This window comes from Falco peregrinus, chromosome 3, assembly GCF_023634155.1.
Source record: "Falco peregrinus isolate bFalPer1 chromosome 3, bFalPer1.pri, whole genome shotgun sequence".
In the NCBI taxonomy this organism is placed as follows: Eukaryota; Metazoa; Chordata; class Aves; order Falconiformes; family Falconidae; genus Falco; species Falco peregrinus.
Genome location: NC_073723.1, coordinates 28,453,851 through 28,469,627, shown reverse-complemented (window position 1 = coordinate 28,469,627; position 15,777 = coordinate 28,453,851). Strand labels below are relative to the sequence as shown.

The following is a 15,777-nucleotide window of genomic DNA, read 5'->3' as shown; positions in this document are numbered from 1 at the left end:
TCAGCTGCTGACTGAGGTCCTTTGGACCTCTCACATCAGGACATGCTGTGGCAGCACCGTATCTCCAGCTGGAAATGAGCAAGGGTCTTCTCCAAAGCCTCCAACACAGGCAGGGCTGTTGCAGGCAGGGTGCCAGAGCAAACCCTTGCTCATCGCAGCAACATCCATGTGCATAGGTAATTGCCTCTTCCAAAGCAGCAACTCTCACAGACCTGAGCCTGGGAGGTGCAGAGCATCTCCCACTCTGCCTGACACGTGTGGGCCGTCTCAGAGATCAGTGCTTCTAAAATACGGTGTGATCGTGATCATTCATCAAAGCACAGGCTGAATTTTAAACTCTTCAGTAATACGAGAAGTTACTGTCTGACCTGTCTCACACCCTAACGGTGCTGCCAAAGGAGGAAGGAAAGAACTGAAATTTGACGCAGTGGCATACGGAGGGACTCGGAATTCATCTGAAATGAAGATGATGAGAACAACGGTTTTGTCTGGTCTTTGATCCCTTTCACAAATAACATCTCTGGATGTGGTTAGAGAGGGCTCATGCTGTGAGCTGGGCTTTTTGTAGTCACCTCTGACTGGGAAGTTCTTGTCAGTTGGATTTGTGCGTTTTTCCAGTTTATTTTGTAATACAATCAAATTACCGCTTCCACATCATGAGAGATACTTCACGGGTTTCTTGGGAGAGGACACCAAGTTCAAGGCTAATTTTTTTCCTCTCAAAGAATTTTTCCAGTTTTCATTCCTAAACAATTTAATTTGATAATTACCCACAGAGGATGAAATTAATTTCAAACAAATCTTGGGCAACAACTTCACAGAGACATCTTGTGTTCTTCCTCCTCCGCATGCAGCTGCGGTTCAGTGACATGTTTACCTGTGCTACCATCCCTGCTCTGAAGCTCCAGCCCCCTTTGGTAAGAGCCATTGCGGCTTCATGTAGCCTGGAGAAGTTTAGTTGTAGCTTCAGAACTGGCTTCTTTTGAGGTTGATTCCATTCTTGTGCCCAGGTGTTCCCCAAACTGGAAGCCAACCATGGAAAAGAGAAAAAAATACACTGAAAGGAAAATCCCTAAGCTGAGGAGCTTCATGTTTCATAATACCTAAATGGTGGAAGCATCTCTTGTAGAGTGACATGTCAGGATGTACCTGATGTCCAGGTGGAGGTTCAGATCCCTGTGACTGGCCCTAAGCTAGTCTTTCCTCACGCACACCACTGTTGCTAGAACTGCAGAAACAAACTACCAGACACTCTTCAGTTTTAACCACCAGGTTATTTACATCTGCTTTGAGGATACACTAGATAAAACTTTGAGGCCCTGGGATAGACTCACTGGAGTGACACAGGCTGACACAGCTCCCGTTTCACCACTGCAAAAGGTGGCCCATGCTTGGTGTCATGAGGTAGGACCTGTGCAGCTGCATGGCTCATCCTTCTGGGCCACAGTCATTGCTGCACCTTGCTGGTAGATCTTTGTTGCAAACAAGAACTGCTCATCCTTCTTTAAACAGGGAACAAAAACTGGAGAAAAAAGGCAAAATTAGGGTTGGAGTTTTCTTGTCATCACCAGAGCCCATGCCTTTTTCCATTCGTGCAGAGACAAGCTGTCACAGAAATGATGGGAGGCTGGTGGTGAGAACTGACTGCCAGAGAAGGACATCGTTTGTAATCCAGAGTGTCCAGATGATGTTGGTGAGTGGTACAGATTTATTTGGTAACTCATCTCTCATTAAAACTGACAGATTTTTTTCTTCCTAGCAGGATGGATGAGAGTGGAAATATTTCACATAGTCACTGATTTCACTGACATATGACAATTAAGAAGCACTTTAAATCTTTTTCAATTTGATATGAATCCCGTAAAATAATAAAACGCCAGCATCTAAACAAAGATCTTCAATAAACTTGGTTTTGAGATTTCTATTATGTTCCAGTTTGGAATGAAAGGAAACTGAAATAACCAGCTTTCCCAGGGAAGCGTGACTTCTGAGATTTGCACAGCTCTAAGCATCCTTGCATAAGCCTTCAGGAGCCCAGTGATCCCTGCTGACAGGCAAGGCTCCTCCTGTGCTCAGGGATGCTGCAGCTGGTCCAGCACACCTGCCACAGAGGGAATTCTCATTCATATCCTATCAGATGCTCAGGGTCGTCTCCCAGGTGGCAGCACCAATTGCCAACACCACATTTTGGGGAGGTACTTTCTTAAGTATGTGGATGGAAATGGAGAGGTCTTCACCAGTTTTCAGGTAACCTGGGCACATCCCTGATGAGTGGGTAGGCCTTGCCTTCATCCTGCAGAGGAGCAAACAAAAGGTGGCCTTGGCACATACAAACTATTTTCTGTTGAAGTGAACACGGGTGTTGGAGAAATAAAAGTCCCCGTTAAGAAGAGTTCTCTCTTACATGGCATTAGCACATTGATTTCTACTCCTGCAGCAAAGCTGAGTTTCATTTACAGAGGACTGTCCTGAACAGAAGCAGATGCCAGACTATTAACTAACAACATAAAGTGCCCTTTTTTATAGCAAATAACATTTTGTTCTTTATTTACATTTAGGTAGACAAGATACCTAAAATGGAAGAACGAGACCCAGCAAATACACTTTGTGCTGAACTGTGCAGGCACAGACGGCTCTTAGCACTTGTTTTTAGATGAGAGTTTATACCCCCGAGGTGAGTTGTGCGCTCCTGGGCAATACCCACCTCTCTCAGTCGTTCACCTGAGAGCTGGAAAGCACGGACAGCAACCATCTTCAGCTGCTCCACAATTTACATCTCTTCTGGGTGCCAGACTCACCCATTTGCTGAGCTGTTTGAACTAAATGGGAGTAGTAGGAATGCAGTAATGTTGGCTAAAAACAAAAGCTGAAGCAAGGGCATTTTCAGAGCAGCTTTAGGGCCTGAAGACTACTGCAGTCCTCCTGTTTGGGCTATGGAAGGGTGATGTGGGTACCTGGAAATGACTCTGTGACAGAGAGAAGACATTCCAATTTATCAGCAGGCTGCTCTCTTTAAGCATTGCAGCAGCTTTCAGATATTACCTTTGGGAAGAGTAGACTGGCTTGATGGTGGGAGAGAGGAGCTCTTCCATAGCGTCACCCCCTCGGAATCTGCGTGATGGCAAGCAGCTGTGGCAAGCGTGTCTTCCGAGCGCTCTGCACCGCCCCATCAGTGCAGGAGCATGGGCAGGGGCGGCACTGCCAGGCTATTGCAGATGTCGTCGCACGAGAGGAGCAGCGAGCAGGCAGAAAGCCAGAGCTGGTGGGGAGACGCTGGGACATTTTGGGGTCAGAAGAGGCTCTAGAAAGCACAAGCTTAGTGAGTGAGCATGACTGACATGCCGTGACAAGTACACCATGGGCTATTGCTCTCCAAGGTGTAGTGCTGCGGGGTGTTTCAGTCAAGATCCTGTGTACACATGGGATAAAGCATCTTTAGCAACTATGCTGGATACCGTGGTGCCTTGAAACATGCTGGGGAAAGATCTGTCACTGCTTTAATTGTATTAAAACACGCAGAGCTGGAGTGAATAATACCATGAGCAGGCCAGTAATTAATTAACTGGTTTGCTGTACAAGGGAAGGGTAACACTAATTTTCTTCCATCTGGCCTGTGTAGACCAGACCTTGTTAGGAAGAAGAACATTTATTCATTTTGGTGTAAGACAGCATGGCCCTGCTCTCAGGTCCTTGCTGCTATGTGCCAGTGGGAGAGCAGAAGTGGAAGAGAGCCTGGGATGTTGTGGGAAGCATTATCTGAAAGGAAGACAACTTAGGACAGCACTAGGAAAACAAGGAAAAGAAAACTCTTTTAAAGTTGACGAAGCATCAGTGTGTCTGAGCAGCAGAGTGAGAAGCGAGTCAGTGTAGAATATTCAACGAATCATTTAAAATTGAATTGAGGGAACTCAGCTGCTCCATTATGAGTTTCAAGCGGAGAAAGAATTCCTTGAGGAAAGACGTAAAAAGCAGGTTTTGATGTAACATGAATATTTTTCCCATGAAGGTTAAAGAGAGTTAAATAAGTTGGTGAAACCGAGAAGATATCAAAGGATTGTCTCATTTACATAAACAGGGTGCTGAGAATCCAGAAATACCATCCCAAGGAGTTAATTCTACAGGTTGGTGTGGGAAGTCAGTGCCACTCCAGAGAGCAGGAGGCTGAGCTGGAGCCTGACACCCTGGGTCTGCTCCAAACCTTTCGGCAATACTTGGCTGGACACATAGGTGCGTAGTTACATGGCTAATTAATTCTGTTCCATATGGAAATTAGGAGAGGGGAAAATGATCGTTATTATCCATTTGAGAACATGTTTACCTGATTTCAGTGTGTGCCTGCAGTGCTCTGTATGAAATTGCACTCTCAGTCAAACGTCTGTCTTTCTGTACCAGAGTTAGTCCAGACTGCGCTTAAAGTGATATCCTTACACCACACTTAATGACGTGGTGGGGGCGTTAAAAGATTCTAGCTGATAACTGTAAATCAGTATGTCAGACACTGACAAAACCTGCTAGGTCTGAAAATATATTGGCCAAACTCTGAACAGATCAATACTTGCTGTACTCGGTCTGTTCTTGCTCAAAAGCAACCAAAAGAGGCTTTGAAAGAACAAGCTAATTCCAGGCATTCTCTTTGGAAGGGCAGGGAAGGCAGCAGTGCTTCCAGCCCTTAGGGTTAGATTTTGGGGGTTGGGGTTTTAGGTTTGTGGGTTTTTTGCAGGTTTCGTTTGGAGTATCTTAAAGTCCCCCTCCATAATCTCCCCTGACAAGGTAGACTCTGAGTGGAGGTGTCCCTGGCTCTGTGCTGAGGACAGGGAGGGGCAGTGACCCCTGGCAGTAAGCGGTGGCCTGAAGGACATCTTCCAGTTGCCATCCCTCCACTCTGGTTTTCAATTTAAAAGAAATTCAATTTAAAATTCAATTTAAAATAAAAGTTCTCAGCTTCACGGGTGTCAGGAAGCTCTTCCACAGCTAGGAATGCTCAAGGGCTCAGAAGCAACAAGCCAAAGAACTTAGGCTGGTTTTGACTTCACCGTGTTGGAATGTTGTTGCCTTTAACGTCACTGTGGGAGTGAGTTCAGGACAATGTGTGAGACTGACAAGGGCCAGATCAGAGATGGATGCTGTGGTATATGCACTCCTTCCTCCTCCTCCTCCCATCGGGTTAGATCTGACTGTGCAAGGTCCCTAGGAGTGCAGCAAACTCGAAGCCAGAGGATGTCCTGTTCCACTGATAAAAGACAACTTCATAACAGCATTTGCAAGTGAAGTTTGATCGTGGACTCACTTCCTTGACAGCCCCAAATATGTTTGATTGCCTGATCTTAGAAGAAGTCAAAATTCACCTTGACTTCCCTGGGCAGGGACCTGATTAAGCTGAAGCTTGCATCACACCACAGCGGTTTTACCCTGGTAAATCCTCATGTCCCAGTAACACGCAGCATCCACGTATCAGCGTGTTGGCAGCAACTCACACACTGCATTTACAGCACCGGGTGACTTGCAGTGAAGGAGCAATGCTAAAACCCCTCTTTGCTAGGTGGGTTACTGAGACTACCCCACCAGCAGCCGGAGGAACACACCGAGGGGCAGAAGTCCTTCCTTCCCCTCGGGAAATGGAGCTGAGCTGGTTCTTGAGATGACAGACAGCACACCTTCAAGGCAGAGTTGACCTGTGCTCAAAGCAATTCCCATCCATCCACCTACCTTCTCGGCCATTTTTGGTGCCCCTTTCAAGTGGAGCCAGCCAGGCAGACCCACATAAACCTGGGTGCCACTTCCCCGTGCCTGAGAAGTCACTAGCTCCGCAACGGTGATGTCAGCCAAGTCAGCTGCACGTGGTTACTCCTCCAAGGCCTGCCTGTAATTACCCCCCCATGCCCAGAAGGGCAGGCAAGTTCTCCCACAGCTTGAAGGAAATAATTACAGAGCAGCTCACCTTCCTGCAGCACAGAGCTCTTCCTGATACATCCCAGAGGCACCAGCAGCATTACTCATGGTGGGTGACGTTTCCCAGCGTGATTCTCACACCCTAGCTCCACCTTCCCGCCTGCTCCCATCTGGAGCTGGTCAAGCCCAGGACAGCACGTCAGTGCTGGGGAGGAAGGGGAGGAGTGGACCTGGCTCTGGCTGTGGGAAGCAGCCCATCAAGAAATGCCTGTTTAGCACAAGGCAGACTAGCTTGCCTCAGGAGTGAGCTGCTTCTGTAGATTAAATGGCTCCTTGTGAGTCAGGAGCCCAACCCTTTATTGCAGAGTTGCATATTTTCAGAAATGGCTGAAAAAGTAGCAGGCATTTTGGAGAAGCTGTTTCACGCTGGTGTGGCCCCACTTCCCATTTACTCGGCTGGTTCCTGTGCCACCTCCACAGCTCACTAGCTCCGTACACGGAGCAGCTGGAGGTGGCCCAGCGTGGTGCTGACCTGGATGAAGTGATCTCCCACCCTGATCCTCCCCTGATAAGGGAGTGAAAGGCTAAGGCTGGTGATCTCTCGTGCCAGCTTTGCTGAAGAGATGCCTTCTTAGCAGCTCCACCCAAAATACTCTTCATTCTCCTAACCTGGAGATGCCTTGAGTCACCCTCGTTGCCCTGCAGGAACAGATGCAGGTCTCTGGTGGAGACCCAGCAGCCTCAGAAAGTCTCTTTACCTGTTTATGTTGATACCTTAAGGCACAGTACCTGCCTCCAGGGGGTCGACCTCACATCCACGCCAGTTGTCCTTGTCTGGTGATATGTGGTGGTAGCACACAGCTGAGGCACTGCCCTCACTCCAGCCCATGGGTAGGCAGGAAGAAACTGGGGAGAGAGACCTTCATCCCTCACCTGCCTCTAATCCTGCTCTGTGGAAAGAGGTGAACCCCCTCCCCGTGATGGAGTCTGTGGCTACCACCTCTCTCAAAAGGCACCATGCAGGTGCTTCTTGTTTGAGCAGTCAAGCACAACAAACACTGTGGTGAGTGGAGTAGCCTCTAGCCTGCTGTCACCCCAGAGGCTCATGGAAGAGCCTGTGGCCCTGCGAGCTCATGCCCGCTCAATGACAAGCCCAGCACATGGGCTTGGCAGGCTTTTTGGGGCTGGGGGTGTTGGAGTTTGACTGACTGATGAGTTGTTTAAGGTACCCTTAGGTGTCTCACCGGTCGCCTACTCATGGTGACGCTGCAGAATATGCCAGGTACAGTGTGATCTTTTCAGAGAGAAGCAAGACCATGAGAGAAGGCTGGGAGAAAAGGCAGAGAGAAGGTAGAGGGAGGCAAGACCCACATTCTGGATGGTTTGGAGTGTTTAGCAAAAAACGACAGGTAGTTTATGGGTCACCTACACACTTCTCTCCAGCCTATTGAGGTACGTCAAGCCAGGGCTCAGAAGGACTCGCTAGTATCTCCATTTATCACAGGGTCCCAGACTGCTGATTTGGCATCTCTAAGGAAAAAACTTGCTCCATCCAGTCTGCTGCTGTTGTGGTATCAATATCAAGTCACACATTTCCCCCCCAAAAGAGTGGTTGGTGATAAACCTTATCTTTATGGTTTACCCACCTGGGCAGGTTGCTCACATCCCAACCTGTCCCCCCTTTCTCTTACTGTACTAGGAGCAGGTGACATCAGTAATTCAGGGATTTTTTACTGCTAACATTTGCTGGTTTGTATGTACCAGGTTGAGGTGGGACCTGACTCCTTTGAACCAATGAGGCTGTGGGGTTTTCTGTAACACCAGCACTCAAGGGGAGTGAAAGACTGGAAAGGGATACCAGGCAACCCATCCGCTGCCATCATTTGCCAGGAAAGTTCAGTCTTTCTCCTCTGAATGCTTTTGAGGTCCCTTTCCTGAAAATGACAGCCACAGACAGTAAACTCTATGGGGACAGTACTGGAAACGATCATGTAGGACTGAGAATGCTGAAACTACATTTATAATACTTGGCTGCTGTCATCTGCGGGCAGTGGTAAATGCCAGAAAGAGGTAGCAGCTGCCTTCCAAAAGTGTTTTCAAGCACGTATGATCAAGGGAGACGCTTGTCACAGGCAAAGCAAGTGCACACTTCTGCTCAACCCCTAGGAAGTCACAGTAAGGATTATCACCATGTAGATCTTTATAGCAAGACCATAAAGCATACAGTGAAAAATAACTATTGTTTTCTAGTCTAGCCGCCATCCATCCCTTACAAGTGCAAAGTGAATGATTTGCCTGGGGAAGACCGAAGACTTAAAGTGTGGGGGTTTTACCTAAAAACAGCATTAGAAGCATGAAAAAAGCACAATGCCAGCATAAAATTCTTGCTTAGCTGCGGCAGTAAAGGGAAACAAGGCTACAAATTGCTTTTAAAGCCATGTATTTCCTTTTGGTTTAAAAACTACAGCCTGGTTTTCAGAGCATTAAAAAAATGCCCTGCCTGCACGTAGGTTTTTATTATTTTTAAACACTGATTGCAAATATAAGTGCAGATATGCAGCTGGTGTGACAGTGCCCTTGGGAATGAGCAGCTCCACATGCAAGTGTTATGGGAAGTCTCTGTAAACCCAGTGTTGCTACCCCTGGGTTGATTCCACAGAGGGCACTCGCTGGCACGGTGCTTTATCCTACCGCAGGATTCCCTGGCAGGTTTCAGGACACAGTAAGACAAGGAAAAGCACACGCTGTTCCCAAAGCAGGGTCACCACGTGCCAGGAGTGGTGCCGCACGCTGCGCATCAGCCTGTGCTGGTGGGATGGGACAGGGGGCAGAGGGGCAGAGCAGCAGAGCAGCAAATCGCTGCTTGGCTGATTAATATCCACAGGCACCTACTTATCCGAGCGGAATGTGGGGTGATGCCTTCTGATTTTATTTTGGATGCAGGTCCCTCTGGTCGGTGCTCAGGGTAGTAGGCCATGCTGTTGCTCTCCAGGTCTGGGAACAAACTCCCTGTGTGATCATGCCTGGGGGAAAAGCTCACATCCCCTGGCGTAAAGATGCATCCCAAAGGATGAAGCATCCTGTGAGCACCCCTGCCTGCAAAGCCTCCCCGCTCTCCAGTGAGGTGCATGGTGAATCCCCAAACCCCCTGATTTCATGCACCAGGGAGGTTTAACTTCAAATTGTTTTCAACCCGTTACTTTTCCTGTGGAAATTTTATTTTGACACACGTCCTAGTGTTCAGCATCTTTGCTGCATAACGGCTCCTGGGGTCCATACGCCCAGGGCTCTGACAGGGAGATTTAGCTCGATGCTCTGTTCGAGCGGTCTGCTCCAGATCTTGTCTCTTCGGATGGGACTTGGCAAACAAAACTTCCTCTGTGAAATAAAGGATTCAGACTCTCACCATGCAAGAGAGACCTCCTGAAAGACTCTTTCATGTGGAACCAAAGAGACTAGAAAGTGTCAGAGTTTTAAAGACAAAATACTGCTGTCAGAAAGGTATACAGACTTCATACAGGAGGGACCCTTCACGTGTTGACAGCCTTTGAATTCAGCTTTTAAATAAAAAATTTGTCTTCATACTGAAAAAGTGATGCCTTTTATGAGTAAGAAAGCAGCCTTTTTTTTTTTTTTTTGGTCATGAAACTACCATTCAATAAAAAATAAGCTGGCTGCTTTGATTTATTTGAAAAGCTAAACTCATATTTCACCTTGGGAAAACAACACATCACCCAGCTCACCAGTTTGCAGATGCCTGAGAGACCAGGGTGTTGGTGCTGCCGAGGCTGGGATCAGCTTTTGTGTCACAGGCCAGTCTGCAGGAATACGGTTTGTGTCTTGGGCTACAGCACTTAGCAGAGATGATGGGACAGAAGCTGATGGTGGGTATTATTGCTGGGAATTGGGGTATTTGTAAGTATGTATTAGGCATTTGACTTTTAACAAAGGTTTTTCATTGCTAGTATGTGTAAATGTAATTTGTTATGTAAAGTTATCTGCATGTGTTAATTTATTCTTGCATGTAACATACCAATGTTTGAGTGTAAGCGGTATCCAACAGGAAGCCTCACGTGGTCTTGTGCAACCTGGGATGTCACCTGTTTCCCTTTGTGGTCCTTGGGGTCCCCTCTTGCACTCCCTGCTTAGCCGCCGGCAGGTCCGGCTCCCTTCAGGCAGGCATCCCTGCGGGAACAGCCCCTGGCGCCAGCTTGGCTTTACCTCCCTTGATGCTTCAGGGGATATTTTCTTGTCTTGGACTACTTGGGCTTTTGGATACGGAGAATAATTGTGGAAGGCATTTCCTCCATGGGAAGGTGCCAGCAGGGTGGAGCAGCTCCCGGGTTCCCAAGGGGTCTTCTCCTGCTCTCTTAAATGCACAGGGACTACTCATTCTCACTGGTACTTGATCCACTGCAAGCCTTAAAGACCAGATTTCCCCCAAATACAAAGCACTCCCCACTCCTGTAGTCTTCTCTTAGTTTTTCTGGCAGTACTAAACCCAGGAGATTTTGGTGCCAACGCTGCCTGCGATTAAAGTACACCACAAGCACCTTTCAGGGAGCCAGGCAAATCCCTCCATGCCATGAGCATCACTAACACTGAAACCTATGCATGTCATCCTCAAGAAAAACTGATACAACAGCCTGACAGGACACGATGGCGTCAGGAGTCCTCAAAACAGGAGCTGATGACTCGAGCACCCCTGCCCAAGCTCACTGAGCAAGCAAGCAACAGATCCCAGCAGACAAAGGATCTGCAAAGGTAAAGCTGTCAGCTCAGATAAGTGCTTGCAGCGGTGCCCTGTGTACGGCACGTGCCCTGTGTCCTCTGTAAAATAATTGCAGGATGCAGCATCCTTTTTGCTGTCTTCCATCATCTGAAATCCTCATGTTGTCTATTCCTGCCAAGGCAGCACCTTGTTCTGATGCATGAGCAAGAGAAAGCTGTGGAGTAACATCTGTAAGGTGGGGAGCAAAGACCTGGGTCTGCTTTTCTTAGTGTCTTGTTTGCTTAACATGGTGTGAGAGCAGGGACATAAATATTTTTGAATTTGCATGTTCTGAAAATGTTCCCAGAAGTACCTTAACTGCAGATGACTGTAAGGGATGCAAAGAGAACTTTCCATTTCTGGACATCTTTAACCATTTGCTGTGTCTTTCCCATAAAAAAATAAAAAAAAAAAAGTAACAAGCACAGGGAGAAGTTCCTGATGGGGACAGCAGGTTTGCATTCACATCTGAAACTTGTTGCCACTGGAGAAAACCCTGTGAGAAGAGAGCCAGCAGGATGGGGAGGCAGGGTGCTCTGCCAGGGAGAAGTTGTGCGGGAGCTGTGGTGAGCACCTTGCCTTTCCCTGGCACTCACTGGGGGAACTGGGGGTGCTCCCTGGGGTGCCAGCACCCCGCAGACCATCCTGATGTGTATTCGGGCCAAGGCTTCTGGTCACCTTTGCCTAACACCATGGCAGTCCGTGCTGGGCATCAGCCAACAACGTGTGTAGGCATCGCGCATCCAACACCTCATGCAAAGCACTTGCAGGAAGAGGGAAAATGTAAAGAGCAACTGTAGGTCTCCTTGATTTACATCTTTTCTTCGAGGCTGTGGTGAACAGCAGCAAAGGCAGTGAGGAGGGGGAAGGCTGCAGAGGGCTGTGGTTTGCAGCAGGTTGCCAGCAGCCCCCTGCTGGGTCTATGTTTCCCTTCTCCCAAGGCAGTGGTGGTCAGGCCCTGGGAATGGGAATCCCCACGAGTTTCAAGAGGAGACCAAGCTTGAAAACCTGAGTGGAGACGTGGACTTTATTGATGGGGATTTCTGCCTGGGAGCGGGGAGGGGTGGCTTGCATTCCCTCTGTGCTGGTGTGCCGGGGCAGGAGAGCAGGGGACGGTGTGAGCAGCCGTGCTGAAGGAGTGTTGTGCTTGAAACTGCACCCAGGTCATGCTCCTGATGGCCCATGGCTCCACCGCCCAGCCATTGCACACATACCCCCCATGCCCCAAGCCCCCCGGCGTGTGCCCCTGCCACAGGCTGCCCTGGTCCCTGGGTGGGAGCTGCAGCTGTGCACGGACCTGGGCTGCGCTTCCCATGGCGACTGGAGCTGTGACGTGTCAGCAGACCCATGATGTCACAAGGTGCCAGCTGGAAGGCTGCAAGGGCACCTGCGGCTCTGCTCACACACTCGTCTCCAGACAAAACTCTCAAGGCAGTTTCCCCCTCCCCCCCCCGCCACAAGCACAGGCTGCCACGGACGCTTCTGCCCTGATGCGCTTTGCTATATGAAGATGTCGCACAATTGCCTTTTGGAAAAGGTCAAGCAGGATTTGAGGCATGTGGAGAGAGAGATAAAGAGGCAGATGGAGCTGCTGGGGCAGTACCTGCAGCAGCTCCACAAGTTGCTCCCTGTGCCCTCCCCATGCAGCCCGGTGCTGTGCTCCTGCTGCTCGCGCCAGCGCGATCCTCGCCCCTGGGAGAGAGGGTCCCTCACAGCAAGGCTGGACATGGAGCGAGAACTGAGCAGGTAACAGATATTTGCCTGCTTTCTACGGGCATCGGCACCCTTTAAGGCAGGATGGAGGGAGGGTTAGCATCGGCATCAGGAGCAAAAGTGGAAGCGGAGAAGCAGGAAAGGAGACAAATAGCCGTTTCTGGAGAAATGAGTTGAAAGGGGAATGGGAAGGCACGGCTTGTGCAGCCAGGCAGCCCGAGAGGAGCCATGCAGGCAGCTCCTGTGCCAGAAAGGGTTTGGGCCATGGCATTGTGATACTAACCATCTCACAAATTGTGTCTACAGTAAAGTACACAACTAGATCCAAAGCTGTTCAGCTGTGGAACAAAGTCCATCTTCAACATCAATTCAGTTTAAGTCTGGTAAACATGTACTTGCCTTCATCAGTAGCCAAAATGTTCCTGTATGCAGCTGGGTGCAGCACTGATGCACCACAGACATGTGTCCATACTTTCATACCTTATACAGTAGGAGGAATAGGTGTCAGGATTCCTACATCTCTATTTTGACCACTGGTGTGATGATTTTATTTTGTTCATGGAGTTCAGGTTGGACTCTAGTTGACACAAACCCCAAAGGTAGCCCCTACAGGAAGGGAGCTGTCGAATGATAAAATCTTAACATTAAGGCACAGCCAAATGCTGAGAGACCCCAAGGGCTAAGAAGTCCCTTGGCCATCAGCAGCGGTGGGAGTCTTTTGCTGCATTTGAGGCATTGGTATTTTCACCCCAAACTCAAGATTCTGTTTGAGTTCTCTTGTGTTGCGCCTGGAGATGATGAGGTCTTCACCCTGGCAACTGTGACGCTTTCATTACCCACAGAGCAGCAAGTACCATCACACAGCTTGCCATGTCTGTGTCACCTGCTGCGTGCAGCAGCATTAGAGGGAAAAGGAAAACAAGCTTGACCCCCCGAGTTAATTTTACACTGACTTCAACAAAACCGAAAGTTGCTGTGAGGTTACTTTAAACTTACCCAGCAGCTGCAGCTCATGCAGGGCTGTTGAGCAGTGAATTTCAGATCCCAGGTGTTACAGGACTGGTGTCTGTGTCCAGATTTTCACCAGCACATCGGGATCCAGAGCTGGGCAGGCACAGCATCCACTTGCAGAATCATTGCACAACAAAATCCCAGTGAAGAAATGGAAATTCGGTCTCAGTGGAAGCTGGGGGTCTCAGGATGGGCCATGGGATGCCAAGGCATGCTCTCTCTGAGTGCCAGGCTCCCCAGCACTGCCACACTCGGGACAACTTACTGGTTGGAACACAAGTCCATGTCACTGCCATCTGAAACCACAGCAGGATTTCAGCCCATCACAGGGGGAAATTCAGGCACCCCCTTCCCACAGAAAACACTGGGAAGGATCAGCTTTCATAAGAACATTTATTCTCCTCCAACCAGCAATATGAAAAAAGGCTAAAGGGGCAGGTAGAAGAGCCAGCTCACACAGACAACGCACTCCAAAACCACCACACCAGGTTGAATCATTGCGAGCTTTAAGTAGAATTGCCGGGATGGGTGTACCTTGCTAACGAACCACTCACCACTCATTAGGGATTTCTCCCCTTTGTGGTCATGCCCGTTCCCTCATTGTTGCCCTATTTCCTTTCCCATCATTCCCATCATCTCTTTGATTTGGTGCCTTGTGCCCAGTTTAACTGTTTTAACTGAGGTGACCCTTCCATTGCCTGCTTTACAAATCGTCTGAATAAAGGCCAACCTCCTGGGTGAGTAGAGTCACTGTTTGACAGAATCAGAAACCATTTTAATGGCTCAGGGAGGCTCCAGTCCACCTCTGCAGGAACTTTTTAGATTTTTTTGCCAGATGTGTCTCCTATCCACCGATTGCTTTAAACAAAACTCCTAACCGGAAAATGTGATGTATTGTAACTATCCATTTAGAATGTAGGGCAAGGTGTAAGATGGGCACACACGGCTTTGTGGGCATATGTACATGTGGAAGAGGAGTGCTGGCTTCTCTGTATTTAGGTGAAAGAACTTTTCAGCTCCACGATTAGCCCATCTCAAGAGGGGACACTGAAATAGTCCTGGCTACTGTGGTGTGCAGGTGGGAGCTCCTTCTGATGGCGCAGACACCACCTCAAGTGCTGTGCATCAGCATGAGGATGGATCCAATAGTTTCCTATATACTTCTCTTGTCCTTAAGATGGTCCACCCATTCATCTGTGAGTTGGACTGAAAGACTGTCATCTGATTTTTATTCCAGAATGCGAAGAAGTCTTAACGGGATGTCAAACTCTTCCCATGATCACAAGTTTTTGGCTTTGATGGATGTGAAGGATTTTGACTCCAAGGAAGTCACTGTAACAGTAAGAGATGGGAAGGTGAAGGTGTTAGCGGAGCACAAGGAGGAACGCACCACTGCAAGAGCAAAGGAGTATAACTACAGAAGCATCACAAAGGAAATCAGCCTGCCGCCAGGGGTGAGGGAGGACGAGGTAACCTACTCACTGGGACCCAATGGCACTGTGAAGATCGCAGCGGCACACAAGCGCTGCCCTTATCTCCTGAGCTGCTGAGCCACAGCCAGGAGCAGCAGCCAGGCACAGTCATTCCTCTGCTGCATCCCTCCTACCCGTCCGCTTTAGGTCTAACGGTGTGCCAGCAGGTCTTCAGGCCTCTTCCAGAATGAAAGACAGCACTCTGAGCAGATGTGTGTGAGCCTCATTTCGAAGGGGTTCGGTGGGCAAAAAGGGGGATGCCAGCAGGAAAATGCAAAGCTGGTTTGGGGCATGCTTGGCTTGGTCGCTTGCCTGGGTACCAAAGGCACAGCTGGAGGCCACGTGGTTCAGGGTGGCTGTCACTGTGGTGTACGGTATCATGGATTTTTGAGCCTGGAAGGTACCACTTAAAATCAGGCACATTTCTGTAAAGGAACTTCCCTCAGTCCCGCCACTTCTATTTGAGCTGTAGGATATTTCTGGGAAGAAAACCTTGATAATAAACACCTCCAGGGGAGGAGCCTCCTCCCAAAAAAACCCAAGCTGTGCCATTTGTCCCTTTGGTTTGGCTCTTGCAGAGGCTGCCCAGCTGAGGTCAAAGGACAGAGATGTTTGGACTAATGCAGCGGGCTTACCAGCTGAGGAGAGAATGACTAAAACATTTCCTGCTATAGGAATCAATAGCTCCAAATGAATAAGAAAACTTTTCTCAGTTGGAAGAGGAGAATTGTCAATATAATTTCTTCCAAGTAATAATATAGAAAAATTTAAGGTCCAGAGTGGGACCTCACATAGCCACAGCCCTTGCTCTCCCTGAGCACAGGTATCAGCAGGATGGGGGTGGCACCAAGGGACAAGGAACAGCCTTGCAGGGAGGTTGCATTTGCTGCCCTGGCCTCAGCGCTTGGGCATGCACTCCTG

The 15,777-nt window shown here is 48.8% G+C and overlaps 2 protein-coding genes across 2 annotated transcripts in view; both read left to right on the top strand.

Annotated features, from left to right (window-relative positions):
• The window catches only part of ATP6V1C1 (ATPase H+ transporting V1 subunit C1), a 162,835-nt gene that overhangs the window by 12,924 nt on the left and 134,134 nt on the right, over positions 1 to 15,777 (top strand). The gene's annotated exons all lie outside the window — the stretch shown is intronic.
• Positions 12,165 to 14,934, top strand: ODF1 (outer dense fiber of sperm tails 1). The gene is made up of 2 exons (XM_005231035.2): positions 12,165 to 12,406; positions 14,622 to 14,934. Exons 1-2 carry the CDS (start codon positions 12,165 to 12,167, stop codon positions 14,932 to 14,934), a joined length of 555 nt encoding a protein of 184 aa, XP_005231092.2.